This window comes from Ursus maritimus, unplaced genomic scaffold (genome assembly GCF_017311325.1).
Source record: "Ursus maritimus isolate PB19 unplaced genomic scaffold, ASM1731132v1 scaffold_7, whole genome shotgun sequence".
Lineage (NCBI taxonomy): Eukaryota > Metazoa > Chordata > Mammalia > Carnivora > Ursidae > Ursus > Ursus maritimus.
The window spans coordinates 82,945,129-82,962,639 of NW_024426885.1; the positions used below are offsets into that span (position 1 = coordinate 82,945,129).

General features: G+C 40.2%; 1 protein-coding gene across 1 annotated transcript in view; it reads right to left on the reverse strand.

The window, feature by feature from the left end:
• RYR2 (ryanodine receptor 2) overlaps window positions 1-17,511 on the reverse strand; it is a 528,108-nt gene that overhangs the window by 393,897 nt on the left and 116,700 nt on the right. Inside the window, exons 9-10 of the mRNA XM_008689669.1 lie at window positions 13,618-13,717; window positions 12,793-12,889 (exon numbers count right to left, since the gene is read on the reverse strand). Coding sequence (XP_008687891.1) covers window positions 12,793-12,889; window positions 13,618-13,717 — 197 coding nt within the window. The remainder of the gene's footprint in view (window positions 1-12,792; window positions 12,890-13,617; window positions 13,718-17,511) is intronic.

Consider the following 17,511-nt stretch of genomic DNA (forward strand, 5'->3'; position numbering starts at 1 on the left):
ACCCTCTTACCAAAACAAGACAAAGACACTACAAAGAAAAGAAAAGAAAATTAAAGAAAAGAAAAGAAAAAAGAAAAGAGAAAAAAAGAGAACTGCAGGCCAATATCCCTGATGAACAGAGATGCAAAAATCCTCAACAGAACACCAGCAAATCAAATCCAACAACATGTTAAAAAATTCATTCACCATGATCAGGTGGGATTTATTCCAGGGATGCAAGGGTGGTTCAACATTTATGAATCAATCAACATGATCTATCACATTAACAACTGAAAGGATAAAAACCATATGGTCATCTCAACTGATGCAGAAAAAGCATTTCACAAAGTACAACACCCATTCATGATAAAAATTCTCAACAAAGTAGGTATAGAGGGAACATGCCTTGATATAGTAAAAACCATATATTAAAAAAAAACACCACAGCTAGCATCATCCTCAATGGTGAAAAACTAAGACCTTTTCTTCTAACATCAAGAACAAGCCAAGGAGGTATACTCTCACCACTTTTATTCAACATAGTACTGGAAGCCCTAGGTGCAGCAATCAGTCAAGAAAAAGAAATAGAAGGCATCCAAATTGGTAAGAAAGAAGTGAAACTTAACACTATTTGCAGATGACACAATACTATAAATAGAAAGCTTTAAAGAGCCCATCAAGAAAACTATCAGAACGGATCAATGAATCCAATAAAGTCAAAGGACACAAAATTAATATAAAGGAATCTCTTGCATTTCTATACACTAATAATGAAGTAGCAGAAAGGAAAATTAAGAAAACAATCCATTTATAATTACACCAAAAAGAATAATATACCAAAGAGGGAAAATATGTATATTCTGAAGACCAGAAAACACTGATGAAAGAAACTGAAGATGACATAAATAAACGGAAAGATAGTCCATGCTCGTGGAGTGGGAGAACGAATCCTGTTAAACTATCCACACTACCTAAAGCAATCTACAGATTCAATGCAATCCCTATAAAAATACCAATAGCATTTTTCACAGAACTAGAAAAAAAATCCCAAAATTTGTATGGAACCACAAAGATCCCACATAGCCAAAGCAATCTTGAAAAAGAATAAATCTGGAGGCATCACAATCCCAGGTGTCAAATTGTATTACAGAGCTGTAGTAATCAAAATAGTGCCGGCACAAAAACACATAGATCAATGAAACAGAATAGAAAACCCAGAAACGAACCCACAAATCTATGATCACTTAATCTTTGACAAACCAGGAAAGAATGCCCAATGGGAAAAAGACAATCTCTTCAACAAATGGTCTTGGGAAAACTGGACAACATGCAAAAGAATGGAACTGAACCACTTCCTTACACCATACACAAAAATAAACTCAAATTGGAATAAAGACATAAAAGTGAGAACTGAAACCATAAAAATCCTACAAGAAAACATAGGCAGCATTTTTTTTTTTTACATCAACCATAGAAACATTTTTTCTAGGTATGTCTTCTGAGGCAAGGGGAACCAAAGCAAAATCAAACTATTGGGATTACAGCAAAATAAAAACCATTAGCACGGTGAAGGTATCACCAACAAAATGACAAGGCAACCTACTAAATGGGAAAAGATATTTGCAAATGATATATCGGATGATATTTAGATTAATATCTAAAATATATAAAGAACTTGTATAACTTAACACCAGAAAAACAATCTAATTAAAAAAGAGGCAGAGTGGGGCGCCTGGGTGGCACAGCGGTTAAGCGTCTGCCTTCGGCTCAGGGTGTGATCCCGGCGTTATGGGATCGAGCCCCATATCAGGCTCCTCCGCTATGAGCCTGCTTCTTCCTCTCCCACTCCCCCTGCTTGTGTTCCCTCTCTCGCTGGCTGTCTCTATCTCTGTCAAATAAATAAATAAAATCTTTAAAAAAAAAAAAAAAGAGGCAGAGGACCTGAAAAGATGTTTTTCCAAAGATGACATATGCATGGCCAACAGACACATGAAAAGATGCTCAACATCACTAATCCTCAGGGGAATGCAAATCAAAACCACAATAAGAGATCACCTTACACCTGTCAGAATGGCTACAACCAAAAAAGGTTAAGAAATGACAAGTGTAGGTAAGGATTCAGAGAAAAAGTAACCCCCGTGCACTGTTGGTGGGAATGCAAAAGTGGTGCAGCCACTGTGAAAAACAGTCATGTGATCCAGTAATTCCACTCCTGGGTATTTACCCAAAAAACCCCAAAGCATAATTTGAAATGATATATGCACCCCTATGTTTAACGCAGAATTATTTATTATAACCAAGATATTGAAGCAGCCCAAGTATCCATTGATATATGAATCGATAAAGAAGATGTGGTATATAAACACACACACACACACACACACACACACACACACACACACACTGGAATATTACTCAGCCATGAAAGAATGAAATCTTGCCATATGCAACAACATGGATGGACCTACAGTATATAATGCTAAATGAATTAAGTCAGACAGAGAAAGACTAACACCATATGATTTCACTCTTGTGTAGACTTTAAGAAACAAATGAACAAAGGAAAAAGAGCCATATGAACTACAACAACAACAACAAAAACCAGACTCTTAAATCCAGAGAACAAATTGGTGGTTGCCAGAGGGGAAGTTGGTGAGGGGATGGGTGAAAAATAGTTTAAGATAACTACAGATTCACATGCAGTTGAAAAAATAGTACAGAAAGGTATTTTTGAACATTTTGTTCTTGAACATTTGTTTAGTTTCCCCTAATAATAATATTTTTAAGATATAGACTAGTCTTTCATCAAGGATATTGGATTTGATACAATCCCTTCATCTCCCTAGATTAACCCCATTTTGCTTGTGTGTGTGTGTGTGTGTGTGTACGTGCCTGTATTAAATTCTACACCATTTTGTCATTTATGTTAGTTCCTGAATCCTCATAGTGGGAATGTCCTATACCACAAGGATTCCTCATATGCCCTTTTATTGTTACACCCAATTCCCTCTCTCCCCCGCTCCTGCTTCCCTAACTCTGGACAACCATCTCTTCCATTTCTAAGATTTTACCACTTTAAAAATGTTATAGATGTGGAATCATATAGTATGTATGACTCTGGGATTGACGTTGTTCACACAGCATAATTGCCTGAAGATTCATCCAAGTTGCTTTATCCACAAGACCCTGCTTTTAGTTGCCGAGTAATATCCCAGGCTATCGCTGTAACAAGCATCACTCAACCATTCACTAGGTGAAGGACAGCTGGGCTGATTCCAGTTTTTGGCAATTACAAAAAAGCTACTTTACACTAAATATTTGTGTACACGTGTTTGTGTGAACACAGTGTTCATTTCTGCAGGATAAACACCCAGGGATGCAATTGCTAGGTCACATGATAGTGTACGTTGAGAGATCGAAGCAACTGCCAAAATGCTTTCCAGAGTAGCTGTACCACTTTGCAAGCAATTTATGTGATTCAGTTTTCCTGCATCCTCGCCAGCATTTGGCTATCAGTATTTTTGTGTGTGTTGGTCAGTCTGTTTAGCATGTATTGATCACTCCTTGCGGTCTGCATTTACCACAATGACTAAAGATGCTGCACATCTTCCCATGTGCTTACTCGCACTCTTCATGTCCTCTCTGTGAAATACCAATGCATTCTTTTGCCCCTTTTCTAATTAGGTTGCCTTTTTTTTTTTTTTTTAACTGCTGAGCTTTGAGAGTTCTTTGTATAGCTTTAGATGCTAGTCCTTTTTTGGACATAATACCTGCAAATATTTTCTGCCACTCTAGAACTTGTCTTTTCATCCTCTTCACGTGGACATTTACAGAAGTTTCTCATTTATATGATATCCAGTTGATCCATGTTTTCCTTTTATGAAGATGTACTTCTAGTGTCAAGTTTTAAAACTCTATGATCTCGAAGACTTTTTTCCTATTTTTTCTGAAAGTTTTATAGTTTTATGTTTTACATTTCTGTCCATGATCCATTTAGAGTTAGTTTTTATATAAAGTTTGGGTCAAAGTTCCTTTTTTTTTTTCTGTTAATTTTTTTGCCTGTGGGCATCCATTTGTTCCACCTGAATGTCTTTTAAGTTGAAAAATCCCTTCTTTTCTTCTTTTTCTATCAGAGATAATCTGTCTCTCTCCCTTCTAAGACACTAGACAGAACAACCTCTTTGAATGTAGTCTTTAGGGAATAAGAGTCAGGAAGGAAAGTACCTTATACAAAACTTAAGCTTTCTGTGAAGTCACAAACTTCCTGTTGGGGGGGGAAGGGGAATAAAAAGCATTGGCACTGCTAACTGCTTAGATGGGGAAAAACAACAGAGAAAATTCAGTGAGAATACCTACATTAACATCACAGAAATTACCCCACAGGCACAATTTTCCACGCTGGCAAGTACGAAGTGTGTAACATGCATCAGATTGTCAAAGATACCCACAACCACCCTGTTCTTTTTTCTTTTCTTCTTCTTTTTTTTTTTTAAAAAAAATCACTGTTTTCAAGGCTCAGCTTCCTGCTACAAGAATAGGGACTCTTCCCTGTGGAGTGGTTTGACGTCAAGATGCTTCCAATAGAGAAGGCTCTGAGCCAAGGATGTGGGACTCACAGGCCCCAAAGTAGTTTTCTATCACTCAGGTTGGTGTGCTGATTTAATAAGATACCTTTTCTTCCCCTCCCCAAAGTACAAGCAGATCACAATCTTTCAGGAGTCACCAAAATAATACAAGTGGGAGACCTCTGATCTTGCTGAGTGAGTCAGAGTGGTGGTCAAGGCAGACACCCCATTGCTCTCCTTGAACAACCTACAGTAAAGTGCATGACTTTTTCCCTCCGTTTCTTTCTTTCACAAATACCGAAGAATAAGCATTTGTGTGCAGATTCCCATATACATGTCACTGTGTAAAAGATTTACAAGAATGAATAAAGTAGACCTGGCTGAACACTGAAAAGATGATCAACAGAAGAGGCTGATCAGCCATAAAGGTAATAAATGGTAGCTTCTGACAAGTGCCATTATCTGTATGGGGTAAAGATAGTCCTACCACCACCATGGCCCCAACCAAATTAAGTTCAGCTGTGCTAATGTATCACCAGACCCTAGGTATTGAGGCTTCATCTATGAATTTTCTGAAAAATAATTAGATTCACAGAAAAATGACCCACACACAATTTCTATTTACAGTTGATACTGAATAGCAGATTCATACCAGTTAGTAGAAAGAGAGGCTTATTTTACTAACTTGTATACGCTAACAAACTTAATGCTTCAAAATCAAAGATCGACAAAGATTCCTGCCTTGCTAATCTTCCTCAAAGGGTAGGAAGGTAAGAGATGTTTTCTACCATTTAATTTTTTAAAAGACTGTGATTGGCCTCTCTCAGATTCACATTTGCTTCTTCCTGGACGTAGTGTGGAGATCTTACTAGACCGTGAGCTCCTTCAAGACAGGGGCTGCCTCTCATTCATCATGCACAGCACACACCAAAATGCCTACACCATACCAGTCCCTCAATAAGCATTAAAGGAACAGAGTTGAAGTGACTGAAAAGTAGGCCCAGAATTCAAAGGTTATTCCAGAGTGAAATTATAAGTGTTTGAGTTTACACATTTGTCACCGTCGGATTCGTGCCTCTGCAACACTCTGCTCTGTGCCTACAAGGGTGTTTGGCTGAGCAGCTGAGCTACGGGCAGGTGCTAAAGCAAGCTGTCAGCAGCGTCTTCATAGCAACAGTGAAATCAAGAAATACATGCCTACCCAGTGTTGAAAGAAGCATTATGTATTCACTCAGGGGCTGAGTCTGTGATGATATTTCTATTCAAATCGCTGTACAAGAGAAAACAGGTATGTTTTGAGACGACACATCTGAATAAATGTAAATGAATCATCGTGGATTAAAAACAGCACCCTTCTACTCCAAATCATTACTATAAAGAATCATGTAAATAGACTAGAGCAGAAAAACAGCAAAATAGATGTTGCTACTTTTACTTTTCACTCCAACCAGAATATAACCACAAAGGCATCTGGAAATTAAAAAGAAGAGGAAGCTTTTCTTTTTTTTTTCTGAAAGATATTGCTTATACATCCAGATTAAGTGAATAAACGAAACATGGGTAAGTAAAAAATGGTCTTAAATTTCATTGACAGGGGCACCTGGGTGTCTCGGTTGGTTAAGCTTCCGACTCTCAGTTTTGGCTCAGGTCACGATCTCAAGGTCGTGGGACTGAGCCCTGTGTTGGGCTCCATGCTCAGTGGGGAGTCTACTTGTCCCTCTCCCTCTGCTCCTCCCCCTGCTCATGCTCTCTCATTCTCTCTCAAATAAATAAGAAATCTTTAAATTTTTTTATAAACTTCATTGAGAAAATAACTGAAGGATTTCTCTTTTTAATGTTGATGTTTTTATTCTATTGTCTCTTTTTCAATTCACTCAACTTTAAGAATAGCCAACATTCCAATTTTTTTTTCATTTTTACTGAAATCCAATGGCTCCAATTCCTGTGAATGTATTCTTTAAGATTGTATTTATATATTTGAGAGAAAGACAGTACTAGCAGCAGGAGCAGCAGGCAGAGGGAGAAGCAGGCTCCCCGCTGAGCCAGATGCCAGACTCAATCCCAGGATCCTAGGATCATGCCCTGAGCCGAAAGCAGACGCTTAACCGACTGGGGCACCCAGGAGCCCCTCTGTGAATATTTTAAATCTTTGGCCTTCAAGGCCTATGTTTTTTAAAACAGTGCATTCCAGCCCAGTCTTTCCTTGAGAGGACAGGCTGAAAGAAAGTGCTGTGCTCTCGGCAACCAGCAGGGAGTTCAAGTTTGGGGGGAAGAGTGAACCTCTCTCAAGGGAGAAGAGGCAGAGAATAGAGAACAGCTCTCTGCTAGGTACTTACTCTTTCATCAGAACTGCTTAGCTCCCAGTCCCGGGCCGAACAGGTACACACAGGTCATGAAGGGGAAGGGGGTGGAAGAGAAGCCCTCGTGTGGAAACTTTATCTCCCTGATCCTTCAGGAGCACAGGAGGCAGCTTTACAAGCTTTCTCCTAGGTGGTAACTGAGGGCATACAAATCCTGCAAGTATATCAGTCATCCAATTGTGTATGCAGACATAAACAATGCATCTCTTTCTAAGCCAGACTGGGAGACATTTAATTCATGGTATCAAACCCATCTCACGCCTTATCAATTATTTACAACTAAAGCTCATTAAATCATCATAAAATCATAAAAGGGGCAAGGAGACAAAAATACTGTCATATGCATACATATGGCACAGCTTCTGCCTGCTGAGTCACGTTCTGAAAAGCAAATACAGCACTGATTTCCAGATACCGTCAGAAACAATAACGTAATTGTCCTGCATTTGAAAGTAGCAAGACAGAGCAAGCATATGCCAATAATAAAGCCTGATAGGACAGAAACAGAATAACCTCTCTCTGATCACTCCCTCTCTCCCTCTCTCTCTGTCCTTTTCTTCCCTCTTCTCTCCCTCAAACACACACACAAACATGGACCCTCTGCATTCCTTTGTCTCCTTTATTTTTTTTCCAAAGCCCTCATCATCACCTTGTAGATTACCTGCGGGTGCACACATATGTGTGTGCATTTACAAATAAGAGCACTTATGTTTTTGTTGTCCCGTATCGCCATTAGAATGCAAACTCCTTGAGAAAAGAGACGTTGTATCTTTTTATGTCCTACTCTAACTCCAGCACATGATGGTCATTCCACAAATTGTTACTGAATCAATAAAACTACCCATGAACTGTGTAGCATAACCTGCTTTAACATACAAATGATGCTTTTTTAGGGGCACCTGGGTGGCTCGGTCAGTTAAGTGTCCAACTAGATTTTGGCTCAGGTCATGATCTCAGGTTCATGAGATGGAGCCCCGCGTCAGGCTCCATGCTCAGCGGGGAGCCTGCCTGAGTTTCTCTCTCTCTCTCTCCTTCTGTTCCTCCCCCTGCTCTCTCTCTCACTAAAATAAATAAAATCTTTTAAAAAATCACAAATGATGTTTTTCAAAAAGTTTCCCTAATATTGAGATATCAAATAATCATTCCCAGTAATATTCCCCTAGTTTATCCATTTTAAAATTCATGAACTTAAAAATATGGCATACTTAATTCAGATAGTGCACGTTTAATGCAAAAGTAAGTGTGTGTATGCACATAAAGGAAAGGCCTTTACTGATACTTCATGATGCTTCGCTTAAAAATGGACAAAAGTAATAAGACGCAATCCAGAGACAGGATCTAGGGCAGAAAACACTCCCTATACAAAATATGTCATGCTCGAAATGAAAACTAATCATCAAATTTCAAGCCTCCAGAACAAAAGCTTATTTTCAAGTCAATAATTAAAACACTATGTTGGATCTGAACAAATCCCTGTTTCTCCTGAATGTATTCTCACTATCTGAAGAACCTGAGTAAGAACTAAGAAATCACAATTTAAAGCTAATGCTCAAAGTATCCGTCCCTTCTACCCAAATGCTCACAATGCCTGTACATTATAAGTGTACTATTATTTAGACCAGTTATACACCGTACATGATTTTAGAGCCACAGTTCTTCCCAGAAAAAAATCTCAAATTTAAAATAAATCTATAGTGCTGCTGAATTTCACAAAAAAAGTCAGAATTCAATCTATAAACAAAAGATGAGCAAGAAGAGTGGAGAAAAGTGTGCATTTAGTTTAACTTGGGTAGGGCCTCATTCGCCCCCCCAATTCCACTTAATTGAAAGGGACACTGTATGCTTATGCTCTTCGTTCTAAGAGTTTTTTGAATCCTCTCATAAGAATATGTAAGTAAGCACTTACACATACAAATCTAAATGAGAAGAGGAAAGTAAAGACCGCTCCATTGGTCTCTAGACTTTCAGAACCCATCCCCGAACTGCATTTTCAATGGCTACGATTACAGTCGTGTCAGCGGAACGAGGCATGGGCAGACGGACCACGCCGGTCAGGAACAGAGCATTTAAGACCAAATGCTCCTAACTTACTCGGAAGTAACGGTTACTTCTGGCCACCTCCCCATTTCCACTGCTTCCTATAACAAATCTGGTTTGACTTTAGTTCTTTGACGTTAATAATATGACACATTAATAAGCATAAGCAGACCACAAGGACAGCAAAGGCCTTGAGGTAAAAGAAATGTTTACGTATTTCCCTGGAACTTCTCCAGCTTTCAAGTCGCTGTCCAAAGGTCAAATTATTTTCCCTTTTTTTTTAATGAATCAAGATATATATTCCTCGGTTATCATGCTGTTTTTCTCCCCCAGTAGGGATTCATATCAATTACAGAACTCCTGCCTTCAGGCCGAGCTGCCCTTTGCCTCCCCGAGTCGTCTACGGCACCGAAATGACTCCGGATAAGAGACAGAGATAAAGACATTTCTACACTACGGTATTAACAAGATTGGAAATAATAGAGTGCTCGGTGAATGTAAAATTGAAGAAATTATTTTTATCGTTACATGCAAATCAATGCCCCATCTCACTATTTAATCAAGGCAAATGCAACTCTCCTTTCAGAAGCAACACTCCTCGGGCTCTTGCTGCCGATTTCTGCCTCATTTTCTCCCTCGAGTCATGATCCGACATCTCTGGAAATCTAATTTGTACAGTGTGTAAACACGCTGTACAAAGGGCACAGTCGGATGTGTTGTTACTGACATCACTCCCTAGAAAGAGCCGCGATGTGCTGAGCTGAATACATATTGAGAAGAATTTGATACAGAAATGAACAACATTACATCAAGAATGATATGAGAAAGGACAGACTTTAACATGTGTGCAATGGGGAAATGGGTCCAGAACGATAGGAAAATACCTTTGAAATGGCCCCCAGTTTTCCCTGCAGTAATAACCAGCTACCTACAGAATCAGGAGAAAAACCTACTCTATAAGAAAACACCTCCTGAACGTACAGGTTCTCTAACGTCCAGGAGATACGGAAAAGTGTCCTCATTGCCAGGGAGTTTAGCTGAGGAAATACGGGCTCTATCGGACACTGAATATTCTCATTTGAGATTGAAAACATTCAATAGTAACAACAAAAAACTACGCGCACCCATTCCTGGCTTCCAAACCTTAGCAAGAAGTGAGAGCCCTTCCTCGCCCCACACGTACACCATTCGATGCAAAGAAGAGAGGATTTTCTTTGCTATAGTTTAGCCTCCCTTCCTCCAAAGCCGATGTCCTATGAAGCTTTCATCCACATGCCCGGGTCCCTCAAATCTTTCCCTATCTGACTAAATGCTGCTCTTCTGTCTAGATAATAATGCCAGTGACAAAAAATCTGTTGATCTCATAATATGCGTCAGGTATTCTCCCCGCCTTTTCTTCCTGAATCTTCACAACAATCCCACAGAGCAGCAGCTAATACTTAAGCTGCATTTTACAGAGGAGCAAAGCAATGGTTCAAGAAATTCAGTCACCTGCATGAGTCCTACAACTAGGAAGTGGCAGAGCTGAGGCCCAAACCCAGGGCTGTCAAGCTCCAGAGCCCATTTCTTTAACTACAACTCTCTCAAGTGTCTGTAGAAAGAACAGAAACTCTCTAAGAGGGGTTCCTGGGTGGCTCAGTGGTCAGGCATCTGCCTTTGGCTCAGGTCATGATCCCAGGGTCCTGGGATCTCCTGCATTGGGCTCCCTGCTCAGCGGGGAGCCTGCTTCTCCCTTTTCCGATCCCCCTGCTTGTGCTCTTTTTGTCTCTCCCTCTGTCAAATAAATAAATAAAATCTTTAAAAAAAAAAGGCTCTAAGAATCACTTAAGTGTTTCATTTAACAATTCAGGGAATAAAGACCGCAAAGACTACGACACAACCTCTTTTTGCTCCTACGTCTATATAAACATAACACAGCATTTAACACATCTGTCCCCCAATCCTCCTTTGGCTTCCATGACTAACTTCCCTGGTTCTCCACTTAACCATCATGCCGATGCATCTTAGTCCAGCCACATCCTAAATGTCAGCGCTCTCTGGAGTTCCACCCTTGCCCTCCTCTCTCGTTAATCTATTCCAAGGTTTTACAGGCTTTTGAAAGCAATGTCCAAACTGACAAACACATTCCCCTAATTCAAGCTCTGCCCTCCCTACCTAGAACTCCCATTCCTCAATGATTCCCTGGGTGCTTGGGATTTACATCCAAGCCAAGCTTTGTCTAAGTAAAAGACTCAAAATTCTAATTTCCTGCAGGATGTCCCACAGACCCCTTGTACTCACCGCTGTCCAAACTTTAACTCAATCCTTAGTATGAAATACACATGTGTCATACAATCCTTAGCACATTCTCTCTTCGCTCGAGTCAGAAACATCAGGACACCCTGGATCGGATACATCCCCTCACAGTCCACAGCAGTTCATCCCTAAAATAATCAATATGACCTAGCATGTCTCTGGTCTGGGCAGACTTCTCCATTCTGATGGCCACTCTCCAGGTCAAGTTTCTCCCTTCCTCTCACACAAATGCCTAAAAACAGCCCTGTCCTGGTTGGTGTACCTGATTTGGAATCTCCTGATCTTGGATCCAAGGTCCTCCTGCCCATCAGATCTATTGATTGCTTTACAAGAGACCGGACCACTTCACCCCCATCCCACGCTCCTTCCTAACTCCCAGAGTAAAAGCCAGCCGTGGGAATGGCACCGAGGATCGTATAAAAGCTGCCCACACTGGTCTCTCTTGTCTACTTTCCACCTCTGAGTCTAGCCTTCCCCTGGTCACTGTGGGAGAACTGCTAGTCCCAGAACACACTGCCATCCCCTTGCGTCTTACGTTTATTCTTCTCTTTGGAATTAATTCCTCAAATCAACTCTTTTGAATTCCCTCTCATCTTTCATAAAAACCCTATCAGCACCATCAACATCCTCTTCCCAACCTACTAGAAGCAGCATTTTTTATTCACAGGATTTTCCAGGCTCTGCACTTCACTCTTCACTATAAGTCAGGTCTGCCTGGTGAGAGATGCATAACTGACACCCAGGTCTCCAAGGGGCTTTTCCCAGGGTTAAACAGCTAGTGAAATAAGTACTAACTTTCTAAATGTTCCCCAAGTTACAGAAATAAATATGTACAATAGTTATCTCTCTCTACATGTTTCCATTATGAGCAATGTCCATTAAAACAATTAAAAGCCTGTAATAAACCATCCAGACAATGCGTTCCCTCACAGTAATCTCTTGTGTGTTCAACTTAGTATTCACCCATTAATTCATCAAGCAAAACAGAACATTCAAATCAAATATTTTATGGCTTTGCACTTTGCCCAGTGATTCAGATGACTTCAGTCTCCACCCAATGCCAACAAATATTAATGTGTGAGAAAGAGTATTATAATCACATAAAATATTAGAGAGAGTGGTCAATTTTACTGTGTATGTATATAAGTGGGAGATCACAGAAAAAGGTCCCAAGCTTCTGAGCCACTTGAGAACTCTGACTTTGAAACTGAATTTGAGACTAAATATGCCAGAAAGAAAAATTAATCAAGACTAATGAACATTTAAGTTTTAAGTAGCTTAATGTGTTTACTCCTTCCACTCTGTATATTTTAGTCAATACTTCTGACCATGTTTTACTTTACAAAAATTTTCAGCAATTCTATCAAGAGGTAATAAAAACAGAACGTAAGAGAAAACTTCTAAAGAGGCCAACACATGGATCCCTTCAGTGGAGAGGGGAGTGTCAGTGACCCACTTTGTATTATGTGAATGGCCTGAACAGACATACCCTTAATTCCAACGATTATATCAAGGCAAGAAAGTGCAAGGCTCAAGGCGTGGGGCTTGGTACCAACCTCCGCTGCTCTTCCCCGTGTTCTCCTGAAGGGACAGTGAGGCACTCGTCCATGTGTCCGTGCAGCAACCTGAGGACGTCACCACCAATGAGATACCCTGTAAGAATTGGAATTCAGTCACATTTGAATGGTCATGGTCAGATGCTGATAGCCGGACAGATCGTCTGGTCCAACCTTCTATTTTCATAGACAGAGAAATAAAAGTTTAGAGAGGCTTCAGTACCTGGCCAAAATCCCAAGGACGAAGGGTGCCACCTGCCTGGTGCCTCTGAGCTCAGGGTTCCCAAGTCCCTCAGTTAGTGATGTTCCCACCAGAAAACGTGACCTCAACCCCCCCAAAATCCTCTCTTTAAACATACAAGCATGGACAGGTTCAGATTTAAACGTGTACTAAGTGAGAATAATCAGAACACAAATGCAGATATTTCCCAAGAAATCCTGATGCATAAACGCTGCTGTGATCTGGCTCTAAGTCACCCAACCATGGAAGATGAGAGACCTCGATGTTAGCCTAACTGAGCAATACCCTGAGGCCAAAACACTGGAGCAAATAACATCTAGAAAGCGCGCATATAAACCACACACAAATAAGCAAAAGCTGGCAGTAGCAGAAGAATTTTAAAAAATTAAAAAAAAAAACAATCTTCACACAAACTTCACTGTCAAATACCAATTTAAACAAGATTCTTATATGTCACATATCTGCATTCCAGAATATTCTGACACAGAATGCTCTAATTACCAATCTGCTCATCATTACAATTGCAGAGATGACTGTCAACTGTACATCCAGGACAAGGCCTCTGGTAGAAGTGGAGTTTTTACCTTGGGCGGCTTCGCTTCCTGAGCTGATGGGGGCCACGCTCCAGAGAGTCTGCTGGAAAGCCGCGTCCACGTGTAAACTGCCGTTGCCATAAGACAGGTGCTGTGGGAGAGGCAAAAGGAGACATCTCTTCAGGCGCCTGGAAAGTCTCACTACGTAGGTGCTCCTGGGAGCTGGAACCTAACACTGCAGATCTGGAAACGTCCCCTAAGAGCATCTGTTTCAGTCCTGTCACTGAGTCATTAAGAGACCAGCAGAAGGAAAAGTAGAGTTTCTATTTGGCTGTAGGTATTTTTCAGCATCATTCTAAGCTACTCATCGGAAAACACACAAACAAGACTACGGAAATAAGTATGTGTGTTAAAACAAACTATTTTAAGGTTTATTGATGGACAAAATTGTTCAGGGAGTGGGCACTTACCATCAAAACTGTAATTAAGTGTTCTACATATCACACTGCGACAGTTTTTTGACCCTGAGGTAGGTAAAATCTACTGGACCAATGTCTTAGTTTTATAGGGTCCTTTGGGAAATTTTATCTGCAATTTGATATAATAACCATTAGGTGGCAATGTTTCCCAATACGCATCTGAAACCTGGGCAATAAATTTCCTCCAAAATTCAGATATTAGAAATTTCAGATTTTCCTTCTTAAAAACAGAAATGTAATAAAATAATACCATATTTCCTATCTATGAGCACCATCATATGAGTTATCAAATAATTATAAAGAAAAACAAAATTATGCATTGCTCATTTTTCTAATCACGACTTGGCTGCCTCTATGAATTTCAAATATACGTAGAACTACCACTTTTTCCTTAGCGTCATCTCAGTAAACATCACCAATATTCCTGTAATGTTTCTGCAACACTTCTCCAAAGCTGATGACAGCCTGAGCTTTTAAAGTCTAATTGTACTAGATTTTCCCCAGAAATCGGACCCTCCTAGTTAGATGAAGAGGAATCACGGTCACACTGACAGACTCCACAAGCCGATCAGGACCCTAACATTCTCAAGTCACTAGCAAAAATAGATATTTCACTATCTTTCTCTTAGGAACAAAACCAAAGAAAGTTTTGACATTTGACCCGTATGCAGCCATCTTATCAATCATCTNATCAATAAAATCAAGTGTACCAGTTGATGCATCAGATCTAGCGGTCACTTGCTCTGACCCCCTCCTCATCTCAACCAGCTATGTGCCTGCTTACAACCTCTTCGCCTCAGCCTGTCCCACTGACACAAAATCCCAGCTGAGATCTGGTTATTCAATTTCTTCCCCAGTATTAAAATTCTTCAACTATTTACAAATAAATCATATGCACTCTGCTTCCACAACCAAGAAAAATACATGTTCCTTCCAAGCAATCATCACATGATGTAATTGTTCTGTGTATTTTTCTTCCCCCATCCCATAAGTTATTAGACATGGGTTCACGACTGTATACCTCACATCGAGCAGAGTTGTTCACTAAGCAAGTATGTGTAGAAGCCAACCGAACCTTTAAAATCAGGGTAGGATAAACCAAAAAAATACCTGAAGTTATTCCATAAATATTCCTATTTCAATGACCTGAGTCAAACTAACAGCTCGTTCACACACACACACACACACACACACACAAATCCATATGGATTTTACGAAACCATGAGAAGACGATTCAAAATACCAATGCTTATACTTTTACTTTTGAATTCGAGTGAAGGCTCGAGCCACGTTATGATAAACAGGTTACGATCATGTGTTAATTCATCACATGTCACTGAATATGCTATGCATGAAGCCCTGTGTTAAATATTAATAGAACACACTCTCTACCCTGAGGGTGCTTGTCACATGGAAGGGGAGGTAAAATATATACGCAAAATGCTACAGGTCAGCATTTTTTTTAAATGTTGGGTGAAATGTAATCAGACTGCAACAGGAATGGAGAAAAGAGAACCCTTCAGCCAATCCAACTGGAACACGGTTCACTGCCCCGAACCTTGAGAACACGCAGCGTCTGCACAAGTACTGCACATGTACTTCCAGGGGCATGAGGGCTTCGAGGGGCCAGAAGGACCGTGTGGTCTGGGTCTCTCACATTTCTATATTGAAAGATGTTGTCCCCAAGTAAGTTTGTACATACGTTGGATTTGGGTACATGTATTAATGTTAACGTGCTAACTAGAAAGGTTGAAAACGCGGCAACATTTTTACGCGACAATTTACATTTTGTAAACCAGTTCGGAGATTTTCATTTTTAATATACCAGAAACCTGGTAATGGGAAGTGGCTCGGACCTCCCTGGTCCTCCAAGAGGCTCTGATAAGGGGAATGCTACGACAAAGACTAGAGGGTCCCCAAAGGGGCAGAGATACAGGAACATCAAGTATAGCAGAGAGTGTCACCTGTGGGGCTTAGAGCACATGCTAGGAATACAGTGAGAGAGGGATCTGGAGAGAAGAAGGCACCAGGACAGGGGCCTCATATTTTCAGACAATAAGGAGCCACTGCTGGGGAAAACAACAGGGGTGGGAAGGAGGGTTAAGAGGCAATCTTCAAATCCTATCAAAGCCAAAAGATAAATAATACATATGACAGGACCATAAAAATATGACAATTTCAGTGCCAGACAAAGTCCAAAAATATCCTTAAGATCGTATTACACCGTATAAATTTATCTAGATAATGTTCACTCTTCTCAAGACACTATTCTCTAGGCATAACTATTTTGGATGCTTCTAATTAATTTTGCTGTTTAAACAGCGAAGGGAAATCTGAGGAAGAACAAATCAAGTCAGGCCTGTGGCATTAAATATTCAGATGCAGTAACAATTTCAATTATTAAAAGGAGAAGCGTTGTCCTTAAAGCAAGACAGATGTTGCCAGAGGTTGAAAGTAGAGTGGGCCTTAGGCTGAAACATGTAAGCACTCTAGAGTTCACACACTGTGGTGGCATCAACCTGCCAGCAAAGGTCACCTTGACCTTTCTGTTAGTGACTCTCAAGATCTAATACCCACAGGAAACAGGTGAGGATCTTGTCAAAAAATGCTAATTTCCACCCAGGAAGGCTGGGGGGTGTGGGCAACCCAAGGCTGCTGGCCCCAAAACGATGTTTTGTTTGAGTAACAGGACATTACAGATAGAAGCACAAAATCTCAGAAATAGAATATTCTAAACAACTGAACTTCAAGTTGTAACTTTTAGTTTTCTTTGTAACCCTATTATATTTTATGCATTTTAAAACCTTACGATGATAAGTGGTCGATAAGCTTTCTCAGATTGCCAAGGGGGTCTACGGCACAAAAATGTTTAAGAAGATCTGAATTCAACCCTCATCAGATGCATGTATTCAACACATCTGTTTCTCTAAGCATCAGGCACTTGGGCCTGGTGAGCAACATTCTGGATAAATTATCATCCAGTGACACGGATCACAAGTAGGCAAGACATATCACCCCACGGGCTTCATTTGTTTTCTTCTGAGAAAAAATGAGGGGCACAGCCCAGACACTCTTTCCATATGTGATAGATAGTCTACGCTTCCATCACCTGAGCCACAGAGAGAAAAGAAAAGGGCTCACAGTAAATAATGCATTGGCTGATGCCATAATTAGCTCGGAAATACTTATGATCGCGGTCCTTTTTAGTTATCGATATTTTTATGCAACTTGAGGAGTTCAGCAACTTATTCTGCCATCAAAACACCTAGTATCTCTTATCAGAAATTCAGAGATGGGGAGGGGAGAGTAAGGAAATTCTTAGGAAGCCCAGAAGAGTCTTCTTTAAGCAGCTGTCATCACTCTTTAGACTGTGGGGTTCTGCTCTTCCTAATGTATTTGTTTGTTCAGCAATGTTTTCACAGATCTTCAAAAAAAAAAAAACCTATTTCTATCAGTGACCTAATTA